Below are 26,566 nucleotides of genomic sequence, written 5' to 3' on the forward strand. Positions count from 1 at the left end.
ACTGAATAATGGAATTTTCCTGCATTTGCAGCTAATGAATAGAAATGCCTTTCAAACAGTGCTTTTATCTTTACGATACAGAAAGTACATACATTTGAGCATCCTGAATGCCAGTTTTGAAGATATAGCCATGAAGCAAGAAAGAGTGCATTCAGAAACCCCTATTTGTGCAGCATTGTATCATCCCATGCCCTGCCTAAATATAAGCATGTGTATAATATACACCATAATATAATGTTAATGGTTTAATTAGATACTCACCCATGTATGATGAGATACCTAAAAATATTTTTGCACTTACTGCTCTTTGCGACTTTTTTACTTTCATTGTCTTTTTCACTCACACAGCAAATAATTTTGAGTGACCAAGAGCTTAGAACACTACTAGGTTAATAATAATAATAATAATAATAACAATAATAATAATGGAAATATATGTTGTTATAGTTTTTTCATGTGGGTTGAGATGGTATTATATTTTTTACAAACTCCAACTAGGAAAATCCATTTGGGTAATATAAAGCTGAGTTTGTGGCTTTGTTGTGGCTTTGTTTGCCTGATAGGCACAATGGAATATAATAATTATCAGGTTAAAAATCAGTGCTGCAAAGTAAAATTCAATGTGTGTGTGTGTGTGTGTGTGTGTGTATGTAGTGGAGGATGATGTGCTCCACTGATTTAAACTTCATTATGCAAGACAAACAAGACTCAAGCAGTTCCAAAACACTTCCATATTACTATGGTGCCAAGGCTACAGATTTGAAATTATTGCCTCTAAGGGGATGCCTTACGACTAGCCTAGTCTCTATGCCTCATTAAAATGTTTAATGCCTCACAGCAGGCTAGGTGAGAAACTTTAAAACATCCAGAGAAGTGTGGATGTTTTTTCTGAGCCAGTTTAAGAGTGACTGTAAGTTTCAGACTTTGATTTAGTAATGCCATGATTTTAGACTTTTTTATGTGAACTTTTGTACTCTAATTCTGGTAATAATCACAGATACATCAAGCACATTTTTCTTGGGGATATTATTCATCCCTCTGTGTGGAATCTGCACATATGTAAAATGTCACTAAAGCTTGTTAGGTAACTTATGGTGTCAGCCCTGCTTTTGGCACCTTTCTAATGAATCAGACCTAAAATGATTGGTGAAGAGCTCTAGCTACGAGGAGGCAAAGGAGCAGAAGTACATACACAACTAATCTCTAAAAGGGCTGTGCTAGTGCTCTTTTCCCACCCTCCCCTGGAGGCAGTGGCTGCTCTGTACTAACGCTGTGTTTCTCTGCTTTGCTTGTTCCAGCCAGCCAAGCCAGGGACCTCTTATCAAAGATGCTGGTCATTGATCCAGCCAAGAGGATATCAGTAGATGAAGCCTTACAGCATCCATACATTAACGTCTGGTACGACCCAGCAGAGGTGGAGGCGGTAAGTCGATGCAGCACTTCTTCCTTCAGAATGCCAAACACAAATGTGATTCAGGGATTCCTGCTGCTATACAGCAGCACAATAATGAGCATGCTGTAAAGAAACAATGCTGGGACTGTCATGGTCTGGGGATTGACGTGAATTGAGGTCTGTAGGCACAGGATAGCTCTCTTTATTAGATTAACTGATAATAGGTGGGAGGAACAAAAGAACTTCAAGCATATGAAGCCATTTTCTGCTTTCTTCTAGAAAGGATTTTGAATCCACTAGCTCACCTTTTTAGCCATCGAACTCAATCTGGCAAAATATACTATCTTTCCTTCCAAACCTTTCCTTGTGGAAGACAGCAAACATCACTTTTTGTGTTTGTGTTCAAGGATATATGTGGAGAGGAGGAGAATTAAGCAAAAAAAAATAGTTGTGAATCTGAAAAAAAGAATAAAAATCCTGAAGTCAGAATTCAGAAAAATCTTAGCAGGACGTATATTCTTCCATAAAATGAAGCAGGGGCCCACGTATTTTCCTAGGCTAAGGTTCAATGTACAGTATCATGTACACTGTGTGCAAACAAAAATGGATCTTTTATAATAATCTTGTCATGCCCTAGACACCTCTCAGTAAGCCTTGGTGAGGCTGGTGTTAACACAGATAAATGCAATCTGTCAGCACTTCAGTGACATGGTATAAAAGGTATGGTATAATGGGTATAGCTATAAATTCAGAGAGGTGCTCTGTATGAAATGTATGAAACCAGGTTTAGAAATCTTATTTATGCACCATAGGAAATGAAGACCTTGTAAAATTATATCACTACTGTTTAGCAATATGCTCCAATTCAGTCTGAGCTCTTGAAAGTGCAGCACACTTCAAAAGTAAATGGAATGTTCAAACCCCCGTCAAATTCCCAGCACATGGGATTTTTTCAGAGGATGTTATTTAGGAGTACTTTACAGGGCTTCATTTTGCCAGTCTCTTTTTCAGAGGGGAAGTTAAATTGGAAGACTTTCTTTTTGCAATGAACAGTTTATTAAATTACAAATATCCATCTGTTCATGCTGACATACCTTCAGTGGTTAGCTATAAGTCATTTACTAATTATTTTCTGGAGAAAAATTTAAAAAAAATATTTGTGGGATATTGGTGGTTTTCTGTTCTTGCTCAGAAGAGTGTACTCCAGCTAGTACTCCACTGAGATATCTGCCCTGTTAGAGTTGCAGAAGAGTTAGGATTCAGTAGATATTTCCTAATGCCATGCATTAAGCATGATATGGGAAATGGGGAAATGACTCGTCTCAAGTATTTTTGTTAGATCTTGCCAAATTTATAGCAGGGGTGAGACTTAGAAGACATCTGAAACATCCAACAAATTAGCTGTTTGAGAGGTAGATGCTTTTGCTCATTCACTTAATAATCTGACTCTGTGAATTTGACTATACTGAACAAAACCACACAAGTTATAATAGGGTACAACTGAACAAAGAAGTAGTATTTGAATGACATTTCAAAGCCTAAAAATGGCCATGTGGCTTGTTAATGTTGGATTTGCAGCATGATGAGGCTCTATGAGGCAACCCTGCTTTTTCACAGACTGCCCTACAAATGTGCAGCCAGGGAGCCTGACAAGAAAGCAATGGGAAAATTAGTGCTTGGTCACTTGCATACTGCTTAACTTCCCACTATTTTTCCTGGTTTCCCCACTGGGATTTAGAAGCCTGCAGTGTGTTGCATCTAACCATATTCACTGCACTCTTTTTTTTAGGTAATACTTGATAAGGACTTTTATACAGAAGTCTTTCATCATACAGCTAAAGGTTTGGTAGTGAGATATTTTTGGGGTTTTTTAAGCTCTCCTCCCATAGTATAACATGAGACAGGATTCCTTCCACTATCAATAATCCTGTACAGTAGGGATAGCAGAAATTAGGATACAGAGGTACTAAACAAGATGACATTTTCAGCCAGTACAGTACTGGGGAGGGGGAGTTAGGTAACTTCTGCTGTCTAGTTAGATTCCTCCTTCTCCCCAGTAAATGGCTTCATCAAAAGCAGCCAGGCATCTGTTGTACAGTGTCCATTTCATTCAGAAGCATGAGAGGACAGGTAACTGAAAGCATTTAATGTGACAGGAATTTTGAAGTGAGCTGTTGCAATGTCATTCAATGTCAGCATGTGCTGGAGTAGACAATGCAGAGCGCTGAAGCCAGCTCAGGGAATAAGCAGAAAATTTGGTGTCAAATTTTAACCTGCAGGTAACAACCTTCTGTGTCTGTTCAGATTTACAGCATTTTTAATGTGAGGGAAACAGATAAACCAGCCCTACACAGTTAAAAAGCAGACTGGTGAGACACAGTCCCTTTTTACAAGTCTATTATAAGTTTATGGTCTTTCAGAGACTGTGTGGGGGCTATAAAACCATTATGTCTCATTCGAATGGGCAAACACTGTGCACAGATGAGAAGTCCTAGGAGTGCAATACCCTTTCCCCTGCAATGTGTCACAGCATTAAACTCTTCTGGGTGGCCCTAAATGCCAAGTGTGATTCTGTGACACAGAGAGGAAGATGAGCTGTTTAGATGTGGCACTTGCTATTCACCAGTCACACGAGGTTACTCAGTGCTGTGGCTCTCCCACAAAACTTCTGCATGAAACAAAGCACAGCCAAAGCCCTCAACAGCTCTGAAACAGCATCATACTCACAGCTTGAAACAGGCCTTGCACAGCCTTTGAGCTTACCTGTGAATTTTGGATTTACAGGGAATTCTTATGTCTAACATAGGTAGTTTGCCAGGTTCTTTTAAGAACACAGCTTGCCATAGTATCTCTGATAAGAAAGTCACAGTGTTAGGTTCTCCAGAGGATGCACCATTGTTCTGAAGTCATTTTGAATAGCATTACAGTTAAGAATTTCTGTATTCAGCCAATGACAACTAAAATATGTGTTTTTAAAAAATAAGAGAACATGCAGATAATGTATGGCTGGAGTTGCGTGGAATTCCCAAATGTCGAAATCTGTTATCAGTCTTCACACCTAATTTAAATGTAGGGAAGCAAGAGTTCATAGGGAAAAATATTATTTACTAATCTTATGCAGGAAATCTACTGTAAAATCAGAATAGAAACTTATAGACCTTCTCTGTTCTGTTCTTCAGTTCAAGACTCTCCTGGAAGTCACAGACTGTCCCAGATGCACTTTTGAACAAATACTATGTTTATTACTTTCATGTTAGCATATTTACTTATATAACAGCATTTGGACTATTCTATGAATAAATGACAGACACAGTACCTTTTCTCCCTCAAATTGCTCTTGTTCTATTTCTAGGAAAGAAGAGGTTTCCAGTATCTCTTGCCTCTACATGCAGACTGCTCTATTTATTGTAGATAATCTTGGTATCTCCCTGATGACATATTAACTTCTCTATTTTTCAGTCTGAAAATGCTGTACTTGAGACTGTTTTCAATTATGCAGCTACCTTTTGTTTTGGAAGCTGCTATATATACATTCTCACTCTTCTTCAAGATGATTTGTGAATAAATCTCAAATCTGGTATTTAATTTTTCATATCTACCTGTGTTGGTTTTGTACATTACACCACCCTAATGTTTATGCCCATTTGCAACTCATTGGGTTTTATCCTAAAATGATCCAATTTTGAAAAAAATTGATTCCTACACATTGCTTTTACACAGTAAAGTCCTTCCTTTGTTATTGATCAAAGAAACCATTCATGTAATATTAGATTCCATTTGGGAACCTTTTGAATATATGTATGATATCATATTGATTCCTACTTGGGAAAACTTCATCCATTTCACGGGAACAAATCTAGTAGCAAAATTTACTGTAGATCGTTATGTGATGTTTGCTGTTAACTGGTTTCAAAATTGGTCTTGAACTTTCCTTTACCTGCAGTTATTGTTTGTTATCTGATACGTGCCACTCATTAGAAGAGAGATTTCTATGAAACAGAAAAGTCAGGTATTAAAAATATTCCTTTCAGGCATTCTTCTATGTTGACAGTATTTTATAGCAGTGATAGATTTTGTAGGGTTTTATTCCCTTTAACTCACACGGCTTTCATTCCTGGTTTTATTTTCATAGGATTTATATTTCACAGAAGTATTTCTTCATCTAAGGACCATCTACAAAGGGCTGAATTGTGAATTATCATTCATTTTGCTGTGCATGCCAATCTGTGTTTTACCTTTTATTAATGTGATGCTGTTTCCAATGTTGATAATGAAAACTTGGTTCATGGTTCTCAGTCTGAGGTCAGGGACTCAGAAACTGCTGCTGTATTGTCTTAGCCCTATATAAACTATCTGTGTTAAATACAATTTTTTAAAATTAACTTCAAGGTCCATACTTCATCAGAATAAATAAAAACAAAAAAAATCACCCATCTCTTATTATTTTACCTAAGAGTGCTAAGCATCCATTATGAGGGAGAAGCACTTTGGAGAGCTCTGTGGCCTTGACAAACACACTTCAAAGAAGGTATCACCTTCACTACGTGACAAAAGCAAGGCTGTCAGGTTGTGCATCTTTTCTGCTGTTCTTTTGTCTTGCTCAGCTCTGTGTGCATAGATGATGTATAGAAAGTCTTCCATGAGCTGCCACATTTTTTAGCACTCAGTTATAGGGCTTGGTTTTCTGCTTGTAGATTGATGGTGTGCATCTGTTGTCTCACAAAAGAAGTGTGCAGCTCTGCTTTGTGCACAAGCACAGATATTTCCTCTAGTCAACGACATCTATCCATTCATAGCTGATTGATTGTGGAAGATGAACACAGCTTCTACAAAAATCTTTGTTAATGTCTGTGAGGAGGAGTGGTTAGAGAAGAAAGAGGCATTTCTTCTTTTTCTTGTTTGAACCAAACTTAATCTTTTTCCAGCTTGCTTGTTGTACCTTCAAGCTGTTCAATTGTCTGTGTGTAGCCAAGTAATCCTGACTCCTGCTGCATGGCATCCTTGCAGTCCAGCTGCTCAGAAGTAGCTCAGTCTACTCAATTTCATTGATGCACATTATGTGTGGAGTTTTCCAAAAGCCTCTCCAGAAACTCAAAGGAACAAATGGGCCCAGAGTCATCTCTTCTTCCATATCCATACCTGAGACCATCTCTAGCCCTCTGTGGAACCCCTTGGCAATACAGGGTGAAAACCCAAGCACTTTGTAGATAAAGAGATGCCAGACTTCTGGTGACAAGCACACTGGTGTACTTGGGCTTGCACTGCAGAAATAAATATATGAATGGTATCAATAACACAATTTAGATTGTAGCAAAGCACCAAGGAATTTTTATATTAACTTGTTATGAGTATCTAAGCTTTTAACAAAATGTTTAATCTCATACCACTAATTTTTTACATCCTCCAGTCCCTCTTTTATCTGCATTATCTTGTTAATTCCATCGCTGCCTTGTTGTGCCACTCCACAACTACTGCCCCAGACCCTGCAATTCTGGGAACAGATGCAGACTCAGGCCTTGCTCTGCCAAGTTTCTAAAAACAGCTCATCCCAAGGTCTCCACTGTGCTGGCACTAGCTCTGCAGAGGCAGGGACAGAGATGGCAGGATTTGCTTGAGTGTGAGCTTCAGCCCATTCCCTTTGCTTTCTAGCAGTGGCATACAAACCAATCTGTGTTGCTTTGGGAAAGTGAGAATACATCGGTTTCAACATATGTTTTGCTTTTTTCTCTAGTGAAAAGCTTCCCCTCTCTGGATATTAGAATGGTATTTAACAAATCCAGTAGTCTACTGCTGTTTATTTTGTGTCTTTTGTGTATTTTGCTTTTTAGTTTGTTTTTTGATTGGTTTTGCCTATTTGTTTTTGGGTTTTTTTGTTTGTTTGTTTGTTTGTGTGTTTGTTTTTGGGTTTGGGGTTTTTTTTTGGCCCAAAAGAGACCCATGTGGATATTTTATGTTGGTTTTTTTGGTAATTTTTATTATATCCAATGAATATTACATTTGATGCAAAAATATTTTGAAAATCAATATGTAAAATGGAAAAGCCAAGACCCCTTGAAACAACAGGGGGGTTTTTTAGTATCTACAAGAAAAATATAATTCATTCCTTTGCTTCAACATCCAAAAATAGATTCTATTCTTTGTTATTGTTGCCAATGCAACTGCTTGCAAATCAATCTGTTTTGGGGAGAAAATGGCTACCTTAAACTGAAGCTAGATGCTGCCACCCATAGGACTGATCCACACCCTGCCTTGATAAAATGCTACTTGAACTCTGTACTTCTTCTGAGACTTAGAGAATCACAGAACCAACTAGGCTAGAAAATACCTCATCAACTCCAACCTATGACCCTAATACCACCTTATCAACTAAACCATGGCACTGAGGCCCACATCCAGTCCCTTTTTAAACACCTAAACAAAGTAAACTGTGTAACTCTCAGTTGGCACATGTAGGATGAAGGATTCATAAGAATTCCTATAACACTGTAGCTGCATCCACATGGAATGTTAATGATTATGAACTCAGTAATTTTCTAAGATGTTTGATTTAGGTAGCAAAGCCAGTTTTAGGCAAAACTTTGCACCAAGACTAAAATCAAGCGTCCAGGAGGACATGGGCATGGCAGCTGCTCTGATTGTTCCATTGCTGTGGCAATACTTGCATATTATCTTCAAAAACCTCCCATCTTCCCTCTAATTTTAGAAATTGGTTTTTAAAAAAGCCACAAAACAAACCAGTTAGGAGGAAAGGGGTGGTTGGCCTGGAGGGGATAACAGTCTATTGGTAACAGTGTATTAAGCTTTGTGGTTCACATAAGAATTAATGAGAATTGTGGGAAAATAAATTCTCAAAATCTTTTTAGTATTCTCAGCTCATCTCTGCACCTTGCATCAATAAAAGATGAGGACTCAGGGAATTTTGATGGGAAAGCTTCACTTCTCCCAGTGTGAAGCGCTGGCCTGGCCTCTCAGCAGAGCTCCATCCAACTATGCTCTGCACAGGCTTCAGAGGTTCCAGACCCTGCCTCTGTGAAGAGCAGGGATTTATTCATGCTACTGTCCTGATGAATATTTGTTACCCTTGGCTCCCTCATGCCTGCCAAGCCATGTTTCATAGCTGTGGGTTCTGCTAACTCACAAGTAAAAAGTCTGCAATGTAAGCACTGGCAGAGCAGTAGAATGCTGTGCAGGTGCAGCTTCTGGCATCCTGCAGCGTGTGAAGGAGAGTTTGGTTGCTCTCCTTTGTTTGACTCCATAGAAAAATAGCAGCTCAGTAATGGCTGAGATTATTCTGGGCTCTCTCACTGGAAAACACCTTTGTTTCCAGAGTGTATTATCTAGGCAATGATTACTGCTGATTTTCTTATTCTTTATTAACCAATTACCCCACCTTAAGATGTAGCTGAAATAAATTAGAAGAGAAATAAGCCAAAGATTCTGTGGTTTTGTGAATTGAGAACAGGTATGTGCATCTGATCACTTGTACCTTTTGATTCTGCAATTCTTCTGGTGTTTGGGAATTAAAGTAGTGAAGGAATATTCTCTTATTTCTGTCTGGGTGAGAAATACAAGTTTTTCTATGGCAGGTGTAAAAGGAGTATTTATACTTGGTAGAAGCAATTTTACCCTCACCTATGCTTTTTGTAGGCTTCTCCCTGAAGCTTTTAGAGAGCTACTTTCAGGACATTCTTCTCCAGCTTGGTTTGCCTGTCCCCTTTGCACCTGTCAGAGAAGAGGTGGTTCTGTCACTGCGGTTCAGCTGCAGCTCAGCCAAGCACCTCCCCTGCTGCTCCAGTAAATTCCTAGCCCCTCAATTTTCTTGGCCTGGCCAGCTTTCTCTGCTGTGCCCAGTAGGAAGTGCATGCTCCACGGCTGGCTGAGTGTCTGAGCAGGAGCCCAGGAGTGGAGCTCACTTACCACACCCCAGTGGTCAGTGCTGAGGATCACCTGTACCCTTGTAACATCCAGCTCTCTGACAATACCATCAGCAGGAACACAGAATCCCCAGAGAGGTTGTGCAATCTTGGTGGCATCGGGACTCACTGGAAAGGAATGAGAAGGGTTGTTATGCCAAATAAGAGAACGGCTGCATTGGTCTGGGACTTAGACTCTTACAGGGTCATGTCTTTGCTGATATAACAAAATCTTGGGTACCCATGCTGAGGCCTGGAACTCACTTTAATTCATGACATGTTTCCTCAGCACCTTCTCAGGTATGAGACTGGCAGTTCGTGACTTCACCTAATTCCCTTATCTTCAGCCCTGATACAAATATCACTCTGGGGAAACTTCCCCTTTTTCAGTGGATTTGTCCAGTTCAACTATCATATAATTATCCTGGTTCAAATCAAGTCACTGAACTATTACTTTTGCAACTGTATTTGTAGCATGCAAATGGCTTAATGGACAGATTGAGTAGGAGTCCTGAGAGGAAAATTCTAAATTCTTAGTGATTCAAGAAAACAGCTTGATAAACACGCATTTAATAGGAAGATGTTTTGAAGGGGACACAATGGCAAATGCCCAAGATGGCAGTCAGGGGAAATAAATACGAGCAAGGAAAGTGCTGTGGATCTTGTTTCCACCTTCACTAGGTATTCTTTTCTCAGATGTGAGATACCTTCTACCTTCTTGGTAGAAGGAAGGAGTGGGGAGAGTCTTCTGCCTTCCTTGGCTGCTGTATTTGGCAGCCAACATCAGGAGAGGCAATTAACACATGGCTTAGTTGCCCAATGAAAGCAGGTGTTCAGGCTCCCTGAAACTTTTTTTGAGCTGCCTTTGTCTCACTGAATTCCAGGATCTGCCAGTTCTCTGACATTCCCATCAACTAAAAGAAAGAAAGAAAGAAACAAACAAGTCTTTCCACCCAAAGTAAAGTTACTTAAAAATACATATACTGGAAATTTTGGTTATTTGGAATATGGATTAGAAACTGTGGCAGGGAGACTTAGTTAGAAATTTGAGTTATTTTGGGAAGTCTGTATAGCAGCAAATCTAAAGAATAACTTTAAAATTAGTATGTTAATGTTACTACTAATTAATCAAGACAGGTATTTGTTTGGTATTCTGACAGTACCTCTCTGCAAGGTACAAACAATTTGGGTGTGGAGTTTCTGGGCTCAGTACAAGCACAATAACACTGTTGACCTGGTTTTATTTTAACTGCAGTTATGTGTCCTTTTAAAGAAAGGAGAACAGAAAAGTATGTTGATTTCTTCTACAACAGGAGTTGACTTCCAGAAGTGTTAATCCTCTTAATATTCAATCGTGTTTCAGATATTTTTGCATGTACGGGATGGATTGTAAAGAGGGAGAGGAGAAATTACCTCTAATTAAGTAATTACTCCTAATTATTTACAATATACAGACAATTGACTAAACAACTGTGTATCTTTCCTGCAGCCTCCTCCTCAGATATATGATAAACAGCTGGATGAAAGGGAACATACAATTGAGGAATGGAAAGGTAATTGCAGCTTAGAATTACATGGGAAGGGGTATTTTAGTGGCAAAATGGCAAAAGCATAGCAAAAATATGGAAAATGTTCTGAGAGCTATCATTATCTACATAGGCTGATGTTAACACAGGAGGTGTGGATTCCAGTGCTTAACTGAAATCTGAGGATATCATCTGGAGAACAGAATACTGTTCAGCAGAGCAATGCATCAGCATTTTAGCCACAGTAAAAGGTGCTGTATTGTTGTGCTGCTTCTCTGCTAGATAGTGCAGCATTAAACAATTCTCCTGCTCTGGTTGAATCCCATTTGTCTCAATTCAGCTCCAAAAGGAGATGAGGGGAGAGGAGGGGAGTGGAAGAGAGAGGTCTTAGGTGAGTAGAGCTGTCAGACTTGGGAAGACACGGCAGGGCAGACTTAGGGAGCTCAGGGCTACAGCACAGTGCGGGAGTTGTTTTGTTCCTGATCACAGGCACTGGCCTCTGTCAGTAACTGTCACAATTCTCTCTTCCAGAACTCATCTACAAAGAAGTAATGAATTCTGAAGAAAAGACTAAAAATGGCGTAGTAAAAGGACAGCCTTCTCCTTCAGGTACTCAGCCCCATTGAATAGCTTTGACATGTGTTCTCTACAGGCAAAGAGAGAATGGAGATTGCTGAAGCACTTAGGCTACACTTGCAGTTATGTAGGCCAGTGAAGAAGTTTTTATGACATCCAGTGCTTCTAATGGGTTGACCTTTATTAATTGTACCCCAGTGTCATGTTAATATAATAATTTAAAAATGGTCTTCTTGCAATTTGAGAGATAGTTGTGCTGGTATTGTCAGTGGTTACAGATTATATTCCTCTGAGTGTGGAGGTTTCTCTCACACTAGCATTTTCATGCTGCTTATGGGTGGATAACTGCGCCAATACTTTGCTAGCTGGAAGAAGCAAAATCGCTGATGTTAGCACACATCAATCTGTTGGACACACAACACTGCACACCTGACCCCCACCCCAGCCCTATGCAGGTGTCTGGTACTAACCTGGTAGTCTATCCTCTCCGAAATCCAATCACATTAGAACAGCTGGCTGATGACACTTCAGTGAGAAGGGAAAGTTGTCTTCAACCACTGACTCCTGAAGTCCTGTCACAAAAAAATCACAACTAAATTTTTTTTGTGACAAATTCACACCAGCAGTCTTTTCACAGGAGTGAAAACTGTTACTGCCAGTACACGGAAATATGTATTTGTGAAGGTACAGTTTCACTGGCAAACTTGAAGTGCCCAGATTTTGAACACAGTGTTTCAGCGGTATTTACGAGTAAAACTGCCTTTCCTCAAAGTATAATCATTTAACTCAGTGTTCTCTGCATATATTCAGAGATACTTTTTTTTGCACTCTCATTTTTCGCTTGCTGCTGAGCCAAAGTAATGTTAGAACAAGAATGTATCACTAGGAACTGACAGGACAAGGGGAAACCTGGCAATAATGGAGGGAGTTAATAAAGTGCTGGGTGGTGATGCTGGAGCACAAGCCCTGCACCTGGATTTTGACATGGATGAAGTAATATATTGGAAGAAATCCACTGCATTCTTGCCAAGTAGCAAACAAAGAACAGAACTTGCAGATTTAATTTACCGAACTACAGTGCCACCACTGAAAAAAAATCTGTGGCCCTAAAAATTATCTGATAAATCCCCATTCTTAAATTTTTCTCCCTTGTGGTTGTAGGTTGATTTATAACCAAGAAACACTGTAGCTGCTTGTTTCAGGAATTAACTACCCAAGGATTTCTTTATCTACTTCATATTCTGGTTTTGCTGTGTGGAAGGTTTTTATTGTTTATGTACAACATTTTCAGACATACCAAATTGTCATTTTTTAACCTAGTATTTCTTCTGCTGTTTCCCTTTGACTGTTTTTTGAATGTTAGGTACCAACAAGTTCAGAAGGTATTTTAAGACTGCTCTCAGATGAAGCTGTTTCATTAAACAGTAGATTTCCTGTTTTTCTTCACTTTGTGTGCCTTAAATTTTCAGCTGAATGAAATAATGGAAGAAAGAGGTAAAACACCAGTTCTGAGCATAAGGAAATTAAGAGAGACTTTACTCGTTGGTTGGTGTTCTTGGAAAGAATTCAGAAAGCTGAGATTTAGTGCTCTATCAATAATCATGGCAAGCAAGCTGGAGAATAGTTTCCTTGATTACTTGATCAGAGTTCTTCAGACTGCTGAAGTTGACAGCACTAGGGATAATAATTGCCCATTGATAGAGCCACTTAGAGTGCCTGTGTATCAGGATGTCAATCTCCTGCTCTGCTCAAGAATTGGTTAGTACAACATATCAGCTTGGAAATTCACGTACCTGCCCCTCATGCTTACGTTCAGTGAACAAAATCAACAGTGTCAAAAATTGTTTCCAGCAGAGGCTACTTCTGCCTGTCCCAAAAAAGTGTTTCTGTAATTATCAAACAGCAGAATTTTCAATTTAAAAAAGAAAAAAAATTAATACAAGGCTGTAGATTATTCAGAATTAAACTTAAGTTCTGTCCATGCTATCTAACCTCCTCTCACACTCTCCCCTAGCCTTCACTACCCAGCTGTAGTTTCATACATAACATTTTCAATTGTCTTTCTGGGTATGGAATATAGTAAATAGCACAGGTCTTAGTGCAGTTTATTTTTAGCATTCCCTTTCTAGGTGAAAATGGATTTTTTATTCTTCCTTTCCTGGCTTTTACTTGCTGTCTGATTTGGACAGTTTTGGTGCCATGACCCAGGAACTACTGGACACCTTTACCAGCCCTCTTTGTCATGTGCAGATTCTAAATTAAGCAGCTGATGGACTTGCCAAGCACTGCAACACTCAATACCAAGAGTTGTTATTTACACAATTTATGAGAAGCTGAGCAGATCCCCAAGACAGACACTGGGCTTTTTTGAAACTGCAAAAGCTGCAGATCTTCTTTCAGATTTTTATCCCAAAATCTGTATCACTTCACAGCTGAAGTCTCAGAGGCATGTCCACTGGTGTTATTTAATAGCTCTTCCCAGGAACTCTCTGAGGAAGGCATCCCTTCTTTACAGCACACAAGCTGATGTGTGCTTTAAAAAGTGAAGCTGTCAAGGCAATGGCAGAGCCAGGAACAGATCCCAGGAGCTGTTTCTCACCTGCTCTAACCTTCAGCACTTTTCCTCAGTCCTTCAGCCAGTGAGAAGCTTCCTGTCTAACAGCAACTTCATAAATGCAGCTCTTTTTCTCTTTCGAGTGCGCCACTATCATATCTGCACTCACCTGGAACACATCCCTCCAGGAGCAAGCTGCTGTAGCACCAGGCAGGTGCTGAGCACAGCAAATGGAGCATTCCTTACTGACTGGGACAGATTTGTTTGGGCTTCTGAGTGTTACTGCCCAAGTCCTGCTTTGTGCTGCTGAGCTCTTTAATTCTGTCATTGAGATTTAGTGTGGTTTCATTTGTTTTTGTGGATACTCTGTGAGTTTGGGTGCTTTAGGGCTGCAGCATCATCTCTGTGTGTTGTGTCACGTGAAATTGTGCTGAAAGCTAAGAATAACCAAAAAAAAAAAGCAATTTCCAGAAACTCATGGGCTGCACTGATACTTGCTGAGAAGAGCACAGCAGGGTTTATTGAATTCAGTGATGCTGAATCAGACAGACTGTAATAAAATCTTCACCTGTATGATTTCTGCAGCTATTTCTTCAGATATTTTGCCTAGCTAAGTTGAGAGCATCAAAGAAAGCTGCACACGAATAGTTTGATCAAAAGTTGATTGAACCTATTGGAATTCTTTCCATCTGATTCTTGGGACAGTATCCATGACTTAATGGCATGGTAAACATTTAGAAAGGTAATATATTGTTTAGTCATTAATATAAATGAATTCAGTCATATTTTGACTACACATAAATGAACTTGTCTTGACTGATAAGTATTTTTATAAAATGCCACGTGACTAAATAACATGTAAACATGAAGTAACAGCACTGTACTGGATGATGAGGTACATGTGAATAACCCTTTGAAAAACACGTTTTCTGGCCAAGAGGATGGATGATTGCTGTCTGCAGTCACCAGTCAGACTTCATTAAGATTGCTTTTTTTGCAGCACTTACAAAATTAACTATTCTATTTTCCAAATGTATCAGGAGAGTAAAGTAATTTAAGGTTGGTTCTGATGCCATAATGTACTACTAGAACAGCAGAAAGCTGTTCCCATCTGGAGCTCTAAATGTGAGCATATCTGTAACTGTTTTGAGCATATTTACAGTGGATGTCTATAAGGGGAAGGAAAAGCTGAGGAATATAGAATAGTGGTTGGAGGTATGGTATGGTGGCTTGTTTACTCAAAGTAATGTTTTTATTGCAGACTGGAAAGTGACAAAAATCCATTCCTTTAGCCCATAGCAGCATATAATTTGCCTAGGCTGTAGAGATAACTTTTAATCTCTGTATTAGGAATATGAGTTGTGTAGTTTTACTAGGTAATAGATGTTCATTTCTAGCCATTTAGTGGAAATGAAAGTCTGTAAAAGTTGGCTGAGCACATTTTTCTGACAGAAGAATGAAATGGCACCTATCTGCAGAACAAAGACCTGTGTCACATGCCACCTGTAATTTCTAGCTATGCAAGATCATACAAAGTCACACATTTTATTGTGATGAATATTTAATGCAAATTAATGTATCCCTCTCAAACTGAAGACAGTGATTATTTTGGTATAAAGAGCAAAAAAAAAAAACATCACCTGAAAGTTTAGTGGAAAAAATACCAATCAAACAGGTTTTTGCTACTCTGAGAACTTTAGTTTGAGCTGAGGTTAATGAGCAGTAGCAGTTGAGCAGTCACAGGTGCACGATAAATACATTCTTTACATGGCTCTGTATTTGTCATTTGGTTGTCTGAATTTATCAGACAGATACCTTCTGATAATATTCAGGGTGATGAATGTTCAGTTGCATTAATGATAATCTCAGGAAGGTTCTTCATTTCATAAGGTCAAAATAATTCTTTTTGCGTAATATCTGGTACTGTCATAATTTTAGAGAGGCAAGATAAACTTGGATGTACAAAAATGCAGTCAACAGCTGAAATCCTGGGCTTAGTCACCTAATCCTTAGCTAAGAGAAAGAAGCCACTCTTCAGTTTCTACTGGTTGATTTGATCCCACCCACTCATTAGACTGCCACTATGGAAACTGGAATTTTATGAGAAGAATATGGAGGAATAGGTGGGGTCTGTTTCAGTTCTGATCACACATTATATGATCCTGGCATGCCTCTGGCTCTTGGGTGTTTTGGAACTCCAAGCAGGCTAGAATGAAGTGGGGTGACAAACACTGTATAAGCTATAACTTTTCAAAGCAGACTGGTGAGGGACAGAATTTCCTGGTAAGATATTTAATGTTGTCCAATGTCTAACATTTGTATGGCCCATTTTCTGCTGAGGTTTCCCACTGTGTGAAATGGTCTGTGTACCACCAGGTAAGAACCCTTTGCTTTTTAACGCATGACACCTTGTGGGGTTTCGGGTTTAATCACGTTGGTGTTCGTTTTCGTAGCACAGGTGCAGCAGTGAACAGCAGTGAGAGCCTCCCTCCATCCTCATCTGTCAATGACATCTCATCCATGTCCACGGATCAAACCCTGGCGTCTGACACGGACAGCAGCCTGGAAGCTTCTGCGGGACCCCTCGGTTGTTGCAGGTGACTAGCCGCCTGCCTGCGAAACCCAGCGTTCTTCAGAGGATGATGGAACCTAGGAGGAAAAAATTATGGGAGCTAAGAGATGAAAAGAAAGAGAAATAAAATACAAAGATTTAAGTGAAACAAACAAAGAAACAAACAAACAAAAATCTTTTCAGCCTGCTTCTCCTACAGAGTTATGTAATGCAGCTAAGCTCAAGTGTGTATTTAACTTATATTTGCTCTGCTTTGGTCTTCTTCCAGTGATGCTTACTGGGGGGGAAAAGGAAAAAAGGAACTGAAAAAATCCTTTTTCTATCCCCCTCCCCACAAGATGTAAAATGAATGGCTGCAAAACCAGCAACCTGCAACTGTCTTTTTCACACTGGCATGACAAGGTGTGCAGTAGCCACGCTCCACCATAGAGCGTGTGTCTGCCTTCACTCTCTGTTCTGCCGTCTGCCCAGTGAGGCAGGCAGGGATCTCCATGCATTTTTCCTCACACACAAGCAGCACATACACACACACACGTGCCAACAGAATCCTGGCAGTGCATGCAGCTGTGTGCCTGCACATCTGCACAGGTACTTAGTGTGTGCTCCACAACTATAAATGGCCCATTCCAGGTGAACTGCTTAACTACATATGGGATCTTACAGTACATATTCTATCTGTTTGCTCATTGGTGAGGTTGCATATACTGTATGAGGACTTGTGGAAGTGTAAATAACCACACAGAACTGTGGCTCCCTCAGACACTTGAAGATGTAGCACCAAATTTCTGCTGAGAGTTGTATATATATTTTGAAATAATAACCAGTTTTATTGAAAGAAGAAGCCACAGCGCTTCATAGAAAAATGCTAGTTTGTGAATGTTAAGACTTGTTGTTCTGATTTTTAGAGCTGATATGCCAAGATAAGACTGGGTTAGAAGGAAGCACATGTATCTTTGCAAGTACAGGGAACAAGAATGAAGGGGTTTTATGCATGTCTAAGCCCAGAAAGGTATCAGTAAGCAACCTTTTCTGTCAATGTCAAGTGAGTTATCATCTTAGGTCATAGATAGGCTCACTACTTTGAAATACATGTATGCTTGTAAATTAGAGGGTATGACAGGTCTGGGGAATGAGCAGACTATGATCAAAAGGACATGCAGCAACTTGTTTTCATTTTACATCTAGATCTTTATTAGATTAGGTTATAAAGGATATTTTCAGCCCACTCCCTCTCAGTGAGTGTTTGCAGCTTAGAGGTTGTTTTCTCTTTTCATCATTCCCTTGCAGGCACTTCTGTTACTCAGAGAACAGGCATTCTCTGGATGCTTTTGGCTGTTCATTTCCTCATGACAAATCATTGGACTGCCCAGGAAGTTTTAGCATCTGTGTTATATGCAAAAGACCACAGAGTGCATGGGTCTAGTTTTCCTGTATTCTAACAGCCAAAGTTATCAATCAGCTTGTACACTGGGCTGGAAGGGTCACAGTCAGGGGTCTTGAGCAGTTTGGACAAGCTTTGAAGAGCCCAACGGTGACTGAATATCAAATTGAATTTGCCAGGTAACAAGGTGAGGGTTTCCCACGGTAAGTAACAGCAACAGTGTTTTTAGTAGAGAATGACAAAATTCCACACAGAATTTCAGAACAATTGAATATTTTTCCAGCCAAAACAGAAATTGGCATTTTCCACTGCAAAGTCATCATTATCTGAGTTGGAAATAAACTAAAATCCAAGTCATCTGTCCTTTTACCAAAGTGTGCCATGTAAACTGAAATGAGCTAAATCCTACTCTAATGCTTTTCCAAATGACAGAGAGAGAAACTGTTTAGACTATGTTAGTGGATATTTTAAATTCACTAATTTTTTTGTATTCAAAACTCTACCAAAACAGGACTGTTCCATTGGGTGGCTTACAAGCCTTCCATTCTGTAGTAGGAAAAAAAAATTAGCATCAAGCCAGATTTTGTTCAAAGGAAAGAAAGGGAAGAAAACTTCTCTCCAGGGTGGGGAGGAGGTGAGATAAAACTTTAGAGGATATAAAATAAAATCAGACTTGGTAAGTCTGAGCTGTATCAGAATTGCTGTAGGAAGTGGGGGTCTTTCCCTGATCGTATTTTTGGCAGATTTTTATCAAACTGTTTTTGAGAATAAAATTAGGTTATTAATGTTCTAAAAACTCAGAGCAGTAATTTTAAAAGCAATAATTTACTACTGCTAAATATATTCAGCAATATTCTCTCTTAAGCCATGAAACATCAGGTCATTATTGAGTGATGTAACTCACTCCAAAGCCAATGATCATAAAAGTATTGATAGGTTAACAGCAAAGCTCTGTAGGTATGAAGGCAATAACACCAAAGGTGACTTCTTAGCAATAATTAAATATATCATCTCCAGATTTAATTCACCATAGATACATATTAATAATATTCAGGTAACTGGTATCTACTTTACATTCCTTAGTGTGCACCATTTGGGTGTGTTATTTAAACAAAACTAAACTAAGTCTCATTGAGGCAAAACTGCAAAAATATCCCCAGTGTAGATTGTAGAAACTTGGAGCAATCCCAGTTCATTGCCAGTGATATGGAGATATGGCACAGCAAATAGCAGAGAAACCATTTATAGTAGATAGATACTTATAGACCTCCCATGTTTCATCTCTGGAAGGCAAATCTGTACTCTTAGTCCCATGGTATAATTCAGTCCTGTTTGGGTTCTTGAGTGCAGGGTGGAGAAGCAGTCACCAGAAAAGTTGTCCTTAGGTCAGTGCTGAATGGACTCCCAACACAGGAGTTACTTAATCAGCTTTATTCCCTGATTCTGCTGAGCACCAGTGCTTCTTCAAACATCTCATGGAGAGACTGTAGGATGCTTACAAAAATTTAACTAGCGTGTGCTTTTGTCCTTTGCTCAGCAGTGATTGACATCAGCATGTGCTTAAGTGCCTTGCTGAAATGGGGCCTGAAAGAATTACTGCATCTCTTTTTGTCCTCAAATTAGTCTCCTTCATGAGAAGCTCTGTCCACATTGGACACTAGAAAAAAAAGCCATCAATGAAGAAAAGCATTAGTTCTTTACAATTCTGGTACTTGTATGTCCAAACTGAAGTAGCAACCAACAAGCAGGAATAGCATCCTTTGTTTTGCTTTGTGCCAGGAATTAGGTGCTGTCAGCTGATACCTTACAATAGCACATGTGCTCTTGAATAAAGGATCGTAGTGATGTTGTTCTGAGGCTGTTTTAAGGGAAACCACTCTTTTTTTCTGATTCTAGAAGTTTTGATACTGTCCTCTTACAGTCTGTTCCCCTTTATTCCAAGATTTTGTTCAGCTTGATAATGATAGGCACTTTACTTAATTTTGCCACTGATCTTTTAAACCTACTTCTGCTTAACATGTTACTAAAAGTAGTTCTTTGACAACATTTTTGACTTAATTCTCTGAGGTTTGCAGTTGTAAGCATTATTGCCACCACTGCAGAAGTGAAGGAAATTGGGAAGCCGAAGATCTATGACAGATGTTCCAAGGTATTTAGGCACCATAGGAGCAATCAGTGAGCCTGCGCCAGAAGTGGCATAACTTACATCATCCTGAATGGAAGCTGGACACCTTGGCATTTCTGAAAATATACCTAAGAGCCTCTTGGTATCCTAAGTGCCTCAATACTCAAGGAAATTCTGTCTCAAGTGGCTCACCTAAGTCATGCATCAGCAGGGTGAGGAAAATGGCAGGAGCATTATCTGTCAGTGACTGCTCAGAGCACTAGCTGCATTGAGATGGTAGAAAGTTGCTGCAAAACATCCCTGTGGTTTTTTTCCAGATGTAGAACTTTGGGATAGTATGAGGATGAAAAAAAAAAAAAAAGGAAATCAGAACAGCTCTTAAAAGACCCTCCCTCAATTTTCTTTCTCACCGCTGAGTTTAAACGAAGATGAGGCATTGATTTATTACAAGTTGATGCAAGGTTATGTATGTTTTCAATCTAAAATATTTTTGAAAACAGTCTTCAGATACTGACTTGGTAGCTGCAATAGTATTTTGTGAGTTTTGACTATATTCCATTACAATATATCTTCAGAGAGTTCAGATATTTGAGTTGTTCACTGTGATTTATGGGAATTGTATTGTGGTTGATGTTCCCCCCTCCTATCTGGAATTCCATGGCACAAATAGATCCATGACTCATAGCAAGGCTGCATTACATAAAACAGACTTAAACTGGAGTGCAAGTATGGTAGTGTGTCAAAAAACACCCTCCAAAAAACCCAAACAACAAAACTACAGAAAGCCTGATCAGGTTTTCTAAGCCCCAACGCACTGATGGTTTTCCTCTGGAAATCACCAGTTCCTGCACAGCATTGGCCTCCAGTGAGTGACATGAGACAGATGATCATGTCACTATGTCACTCCTCCAAATTTATAAGCAATTTTATTCATATATATTCCTTTATCTTCATATATATTGCTTTACTTTCTAATTCTGGGATAACAATACAGAAGCAATTAGACCTCTTGTGGTGCCTTTAGGGAATTTCTCAAGGTAGTACTACTTAACTGATTTGGATTGTATTCTAAATTTGTCAGTGAGCACCAGTGATTTCTTTTCCAAAAATTTATTTACTCATGAAAAACATGCTAATAGTAACTTTTAGAACTGCCTGAGAGGGTCACTTTTAGAAAATGTCCCAATTTTTTTCATTAAAAGAGTGCTTTGAATGCTGGAATTATTGTAAAATAGAATTGGAATATTTTAATCCAAAATAATTTATAGAAACCAATGTTAGCTTCTATATATTGCAAGCTTCACAGTAGTTCAAAGGATCAAAAACCATTTCTGTTTCAGATCTATTTATTTACATTCAGATCTATTTATATTTCTTGCTTCATTCTTATTGAGAGTTTAATTTTTTTTGTGAGTTCAAACATGCAAAAACAAACAAACAAACAAGAAAGGCATTTTGTAACAAACACTGTGCTTCCAGGGAGAGCAATATGAAAGAAAACCTGCAGGGATGAATTAGTTTTCTTTTAAAAGTCTGAGCTAGTGGTACAATTTATGTTTAGTATTTTCTTTTTCTTTGCTTCTGTATGTGTGTGTAGGAAAGAGAGGGTGTACAAATGGATTTTTAGAGCCTCTGTTCCACTCGTGCTTGATCCAAGTTCCCAGTGTGGATAAAGAGAGGAATTGTAACATAATCACACATCTTCAAGAATCTGATGGCTGTGCTTATTTGAACTTCCACCACTTTACAAAGGACACAGTTAACTAATTGCAAGCTCAAGGTAATCTTTTTCACACAAACACACACACACACACACAAGAAAATCATTGTGCAGTAGGTTTGAACATTATATGAATATGTAATTGTCTTAATTAGTAAGATGCTTGAGGTATGCAGGGGAATGGTGAATGTGTCATCTTCACCAATGAGCTGGAAAACCGACCTGTCCAGTGGAATTTAGTGGAATCTGCTTAGTATATTAGGAACTTGCCAGTGTGGCCTGACTTTTCTTTCATTTTTGTTGTTGGTTTGGGTTTTTTTAATCAACTATTGATTGCAAGAAGTGAAATGTTTAACTTAATGCATGTTCAGGCTCGTTGGCCTATGGCAAGCTTGAGTTTTAAAGAGGGTTTGATTTGACAAAAGAATGTTGAAAAACTTCAACTGAGGCTAATGGTGCCTTTTTACCTGAGAGGGAAAAGATGAAAAGCACATATTGAAGGAAGACACAGTCAATTTGGGAAATAAATGTATCCTTACCATGCTTATAATTTCAGACAGGTCTCTTTTGCTAATTTTCACTGAACAGGGCCATTCTTGTCTTCTGGAAAGCAAGATATTTATAATGTAAATAGTTGTACGGATTTATTTTTTCCTTCCTCTGTAACTAATATGTAATAATCCAACATGCTATTTCTGTTAAAAGTTTTACAATAAGGCTGCTGTTTGCCTAAATATGGTTGACCTCTGACCTTCTCCTGAGTTGGTCAGGGGGTGATAAAGGAGGGTGCTGGGAGTTTCAGTGTACATATAGAATCATGTATATTTAGTAAATTGGGTAAGTGGGACTTATGGCCAGTATACATTAAACCACAACAGTAACAAAGCTCCAGATCTTAACTAGCAAAAACAACTGTTCACCTTGCCATGTCCATCCTGTAATAAGATCTAAGTTGCACCTGCCTGTAGTTCTGCATGATCAGACTTCAAAGTATAACTAACAAGATCTGTAATGTATCAGTGTTGATAAACGTAGATGTAAACAAGAAAAAAAAAAGAAAAAGGAAAAAAAAAAGGAAAAATAAAAGAAAAATTAAATAACTTGACCAACAAAAGAAAACCAACAACAGCAACAGCTCAGTATCAAGACTGGAAGATGAGACATGTCTGATTTTGTTGCACAGTTATAACTGGAAAGAACAACCGGTGTCAGTCAGCATAAATGGACTACAGTAAGACATTTGTTAAGGAACCAACATTATTTCCATACTGTTTTGTTCTTACCCTGTTTACTTGGAGCATCTGTTGTTCCCTGTGTATGGCACAGGGGAGAACAGGGCCTCAGTGATCAGTGTTTTATGGGTCAATGTCGCATTAATGATTTCCGATTTCTGTTTGTTTAGCAATTACTGAACGAGGATGGGACTCTCATGTTCTCCCATGTGTCAAAAGGAATCCTGTCAGAGCTTCCTCATGAGGATACTCTTCTCGCTGCTGTCTTGACTCCTGTCTGTTGAATGACTTTGCAGTGCTCCCAGGAAAGAGCACAACACATCAGAGACTGCGACCAAGGGTTCCATTGCAGGCACATTGTGCGTTGTACCTTCACAGGGGCTCAAAGTCACTCAGGGACAGGACTCAATTGAAAAATGGTATCTACTCTATGCATGACGCCTATATTACACCTTTATGACCTTATAGTGGTAAAGCTGATGATCTTTACAGATGTGGATTTGGACCATCTTTTTTTTTTTTTGAGGAAAACTGTCCTTATCCCACAAACCACTTGCTCCTATCCAGAGCAGCTAAATGGAAGTTAAAGAGGTGCAAGGGCCTTCTTGGGACCGTGCCCATGGGTGAATTTCATGCTGTTTGAATGTGATCTTGCCAAAAAGCCTGTATGTCTAGCAGGGGAGACTGTGACTGTCCTATAAGGAGTGTTTGTGTTGTTTACTTTAAAACAAGCTTTGCTAATTAAAATAGTGTATTCCGGAGTCTATTTGAATGGCATGAAGGGTATCAATGAAGAAGGTAGAAAGAATGCTCCTGCAGCACTCCTGGCTTCTCGTTTCTTTTCCTAGGGCGTTTCTTAGCCCTTTCTAGGGGATACAGATAAAGCAGTAAACACATGGATGTTGCCAGGATTACTTAATTCAGTGCTGCTTTGGGTGGGCTTTAATTAAGATGCATCTACAGCACTGAAGAAATGAAAAGTATCTTAAGACATATGAGACTCAGACATTTTGTCTTTGAGTAGCTTTGGAGTCTATTCCTCTGGCTGACTGCCTAAAAATATTGGAGGGGGTGGGGAAAATGTCATTCTGACATGAATGTTCAGAATGAAGAAAATCTGCCAAGTAAAACCTTGTCCCTCTCCCAACTCTTCCCCCATTAAAAAATGTAAAAACCAAAATCAAGCCAACAACATCAAGCCCAGAAGAAAAACAAACAAAACCCCAATCTCCAAACCCCCATACCAATTACAGAGTTATTATTTGGAAACTGATTTTTCACAGATTTGAACACACTTCACTCTAGATGAAAAAAAGGAGGAATAAGAGAGAGATGCTATCATTTGGGAAACACTGCTGATTTTTCAAATCTTGCACAAGATAGCTATGTCCGTAACATTTCCAAGCAAGTCAAGCCATGCTACACAGAGGACATTTTTATATTTGGATTTATCACATATAGAGATGAAAATTAAAATCCCAAACAGCTTTTTGCCAAAACAATTTGAAGGCAGGAGCTGCAGAAAAGGATGAATAAGAGCATCTTGTAAGAACAGTAAGGAAAGAAATTCTTATAGCTGCTGGTACTTGAATGTTGTTTCAAGCCTACTATGCACAGTAGTACTCTTGTTTTGACTTGCTATTCTTCTCCCACTTCATATGTGCAGAGATTGGCCGAGCTACACCATCTAATAGAAACCTCTGATTTGCAGTGGCCAGGGAATTTTGGCTTTGTGATTCTTACTGCAAAATGGGAGGGACCCATTTCATATAGGGACCAGCTTTTTTATTTTTACTGGGTACCTTTTGAAACAATTGCAGGGTCATCTTTTTTTGAGAGGTTTGCCCTTTTCAGGAGTCACAACTTTTATGGCCGCATTTCAGTGATTTATACATCACGGATATGAAGCTGTAGCTGTGATTTATTCCCCGCGAGCCCGTGGGCTGGCCTGATGCCCCGCGTGCCGCGCTGAGGCCTGTGGCACATCGATGGAATCGCCTGTGTGGAAGGAGATCAAAGTGTTTCTGTAAATGCCTCCCTCCCTCTCTCTGCTTGAGGCAAACCATGGGGATGAAGGTCAGTGACCAGCCTGATGGATATTTGTCACTGTGCTGTGAGGCGCCTTTGGGTGGGCCGAGACCGGCCCACAGAGCCCTGACGGTAAGTGGGGTTGTGTGATCTGTGCCTGGCACTGCCGTCCTGGTTTGATGGCAGAGGTGCAGCTCTGCTTCTCCCGTGGAACCCTCTGCTGAAGGCTGTTCAGTGTCTCATTGCTTCTATGTGCTTAGAAAGCAATGATTCTCCACCCACTGCTCCATGGCTGGGACTCCCTTCAAGTACGTACAGAGACTTCTGCTGCTTTTCAACATGCCCCTCTGTTAGCAGCATAGCTTAGAGCCTGAGTAGCAAAACTACTCAGCTTCCAAGAAAACATAATCTCCTGTACAATGGAAGAAGCCAGGGAGAAAGGTTAGCTGATAAATTAATTCTAATTTCCTAATGTATTTGTCTTATTTTGAAATTGATTGCTGGGAAGAAATGGTGTTTGTCTCCTGATGCTGCTATATGATGTTCTGCCCCATGCCAGGAGCACTTATATACAAAATAGGAATTAGGGTCCTGGATAAAATAGCTCTCTTTCTGAATATGTCTATTTAATGGATAGACTGGAGCTTTTGTAAAATAAGTCCCATTATGGGGAATGGTTGATTGTTGCTGTCTGGAAGATTTTAGCCCTACTTGCATCATAAGCCTGGTACTAATAATGGGGGCATTTAACGTTCCTCCAGGCTAAATTTAAAATGTGTGAAGTTATTCCTTATTCTACTCCACTCCACATCTACCAGTTGAAAATAAGGGAAATTGTTTTTGATACTTACAAACCCATGAGGAAGAAATTATGAAGAAGCAGCTGATGCAAAAAAATACCCTATTTTCCAGAACAGTTAATGGCTTAAGGTGTAGACAAGGTAAAAAGCTGTACAAAGACCCCTTTCTGCTGTTAATGCCAACCAGGTAACGACATGTCTGATGTTACAAGATTAAGCTGATAGTAATTAACAAATCGATGACAGATCCTATAAAAATGTCCTTGAATCTTGATTTGCCATCAACAAATGTTCAGAAAGATTACCTCTGTAATTTTTTGCCTTGGAAGATACACTTATGTCTATGCTTTGATGGGTTTGTCCTCAGCATTCTCAAGACTATATCCCTGCTCTTGGAGTCTTATCTTTTCAGTTCAGTTGCACTGTCTTAGAAGGAAAAGGATATGTTTTAAGTGTACCATCAGAATGCTTAATCACAGCTAGTGAAAATGTTCATTTTTTTATTTTCTTCTTTTTTTTTTTTTAATATGAATAATTATCCAAAGTGCCCTAATAGTGAAAATCCTGAAGGTATCTCACCACAGGATGATGTTAAATATGCCTACCCCATATCTGTTTTCCAGAGAGCAGTTTGACTTTCAGGGAAAGATTTGATGGGTGTTCAGGGGGAATGGAGACTCTTGATGTCAGCCTCAATTCAGACTTAGCAGGGTTTGAACACAGATAAATTCAGAGTATGGGCAAAA

General features: G+C 39.2%; 1 protein-coding gene across 4 annotated transcripts in view; it reads left to right on the top strand.

Annotated features, from left to right (window-relative positions):
- Nucleotides 1-23,758, top strand: part of MAPK10 (mitogen-activated protein kinase 10) — a 169,351-nt gene extending 145,593 nt beyond the window's left edge. For 3 of the 4 annotated variants that reach the window (XM_088056418.1, XM_088056417.1, XM_088056420.1), the window contains exons 16-19: nt 1,299-1,423; nt 10,796-10,859; nt 11,364-11,441; nt 16,421-23,758. In XM_088056418.1, the coding sequence (XP_087912544.1) occupies nt 1,299-1,423; nt 10,796-10,859; nt 11,364-11,441; nt 16,421-16,563 (410 nt within the window). In that variant the 3' untranslated portion in view covers nt 16,564-23,758. Of the gene's footprint in view, nt 1-1,298; nt 1,424-10,795; nt 10,860-11,363; nt 11,442-16,415 lie in introns of all 4 variants that reach the window. The other variant, XM_088056419.1, reaches the window with a different exon arrangement.
- The last annotated feature ends 2,808 nt before the right edge of the window (nt 23,759-26,566 follow it).

This window comes from Pseudopodoces humilis, chromosome 6, assembly GCF_049639895.1.
Source record: "Pseudopodoces humilis isolate 2021_Gansu_Grassland_sample_001 chromosome 6, ASM4963989v1, whole genome shotgun sequence".
Classification (NCBI taxonomy): Eukaryota; Metazoa; Chordata; class Aves; order Passeriformes; family Paridae; genus Pseudopodoces; species Pseudopodoces humilis.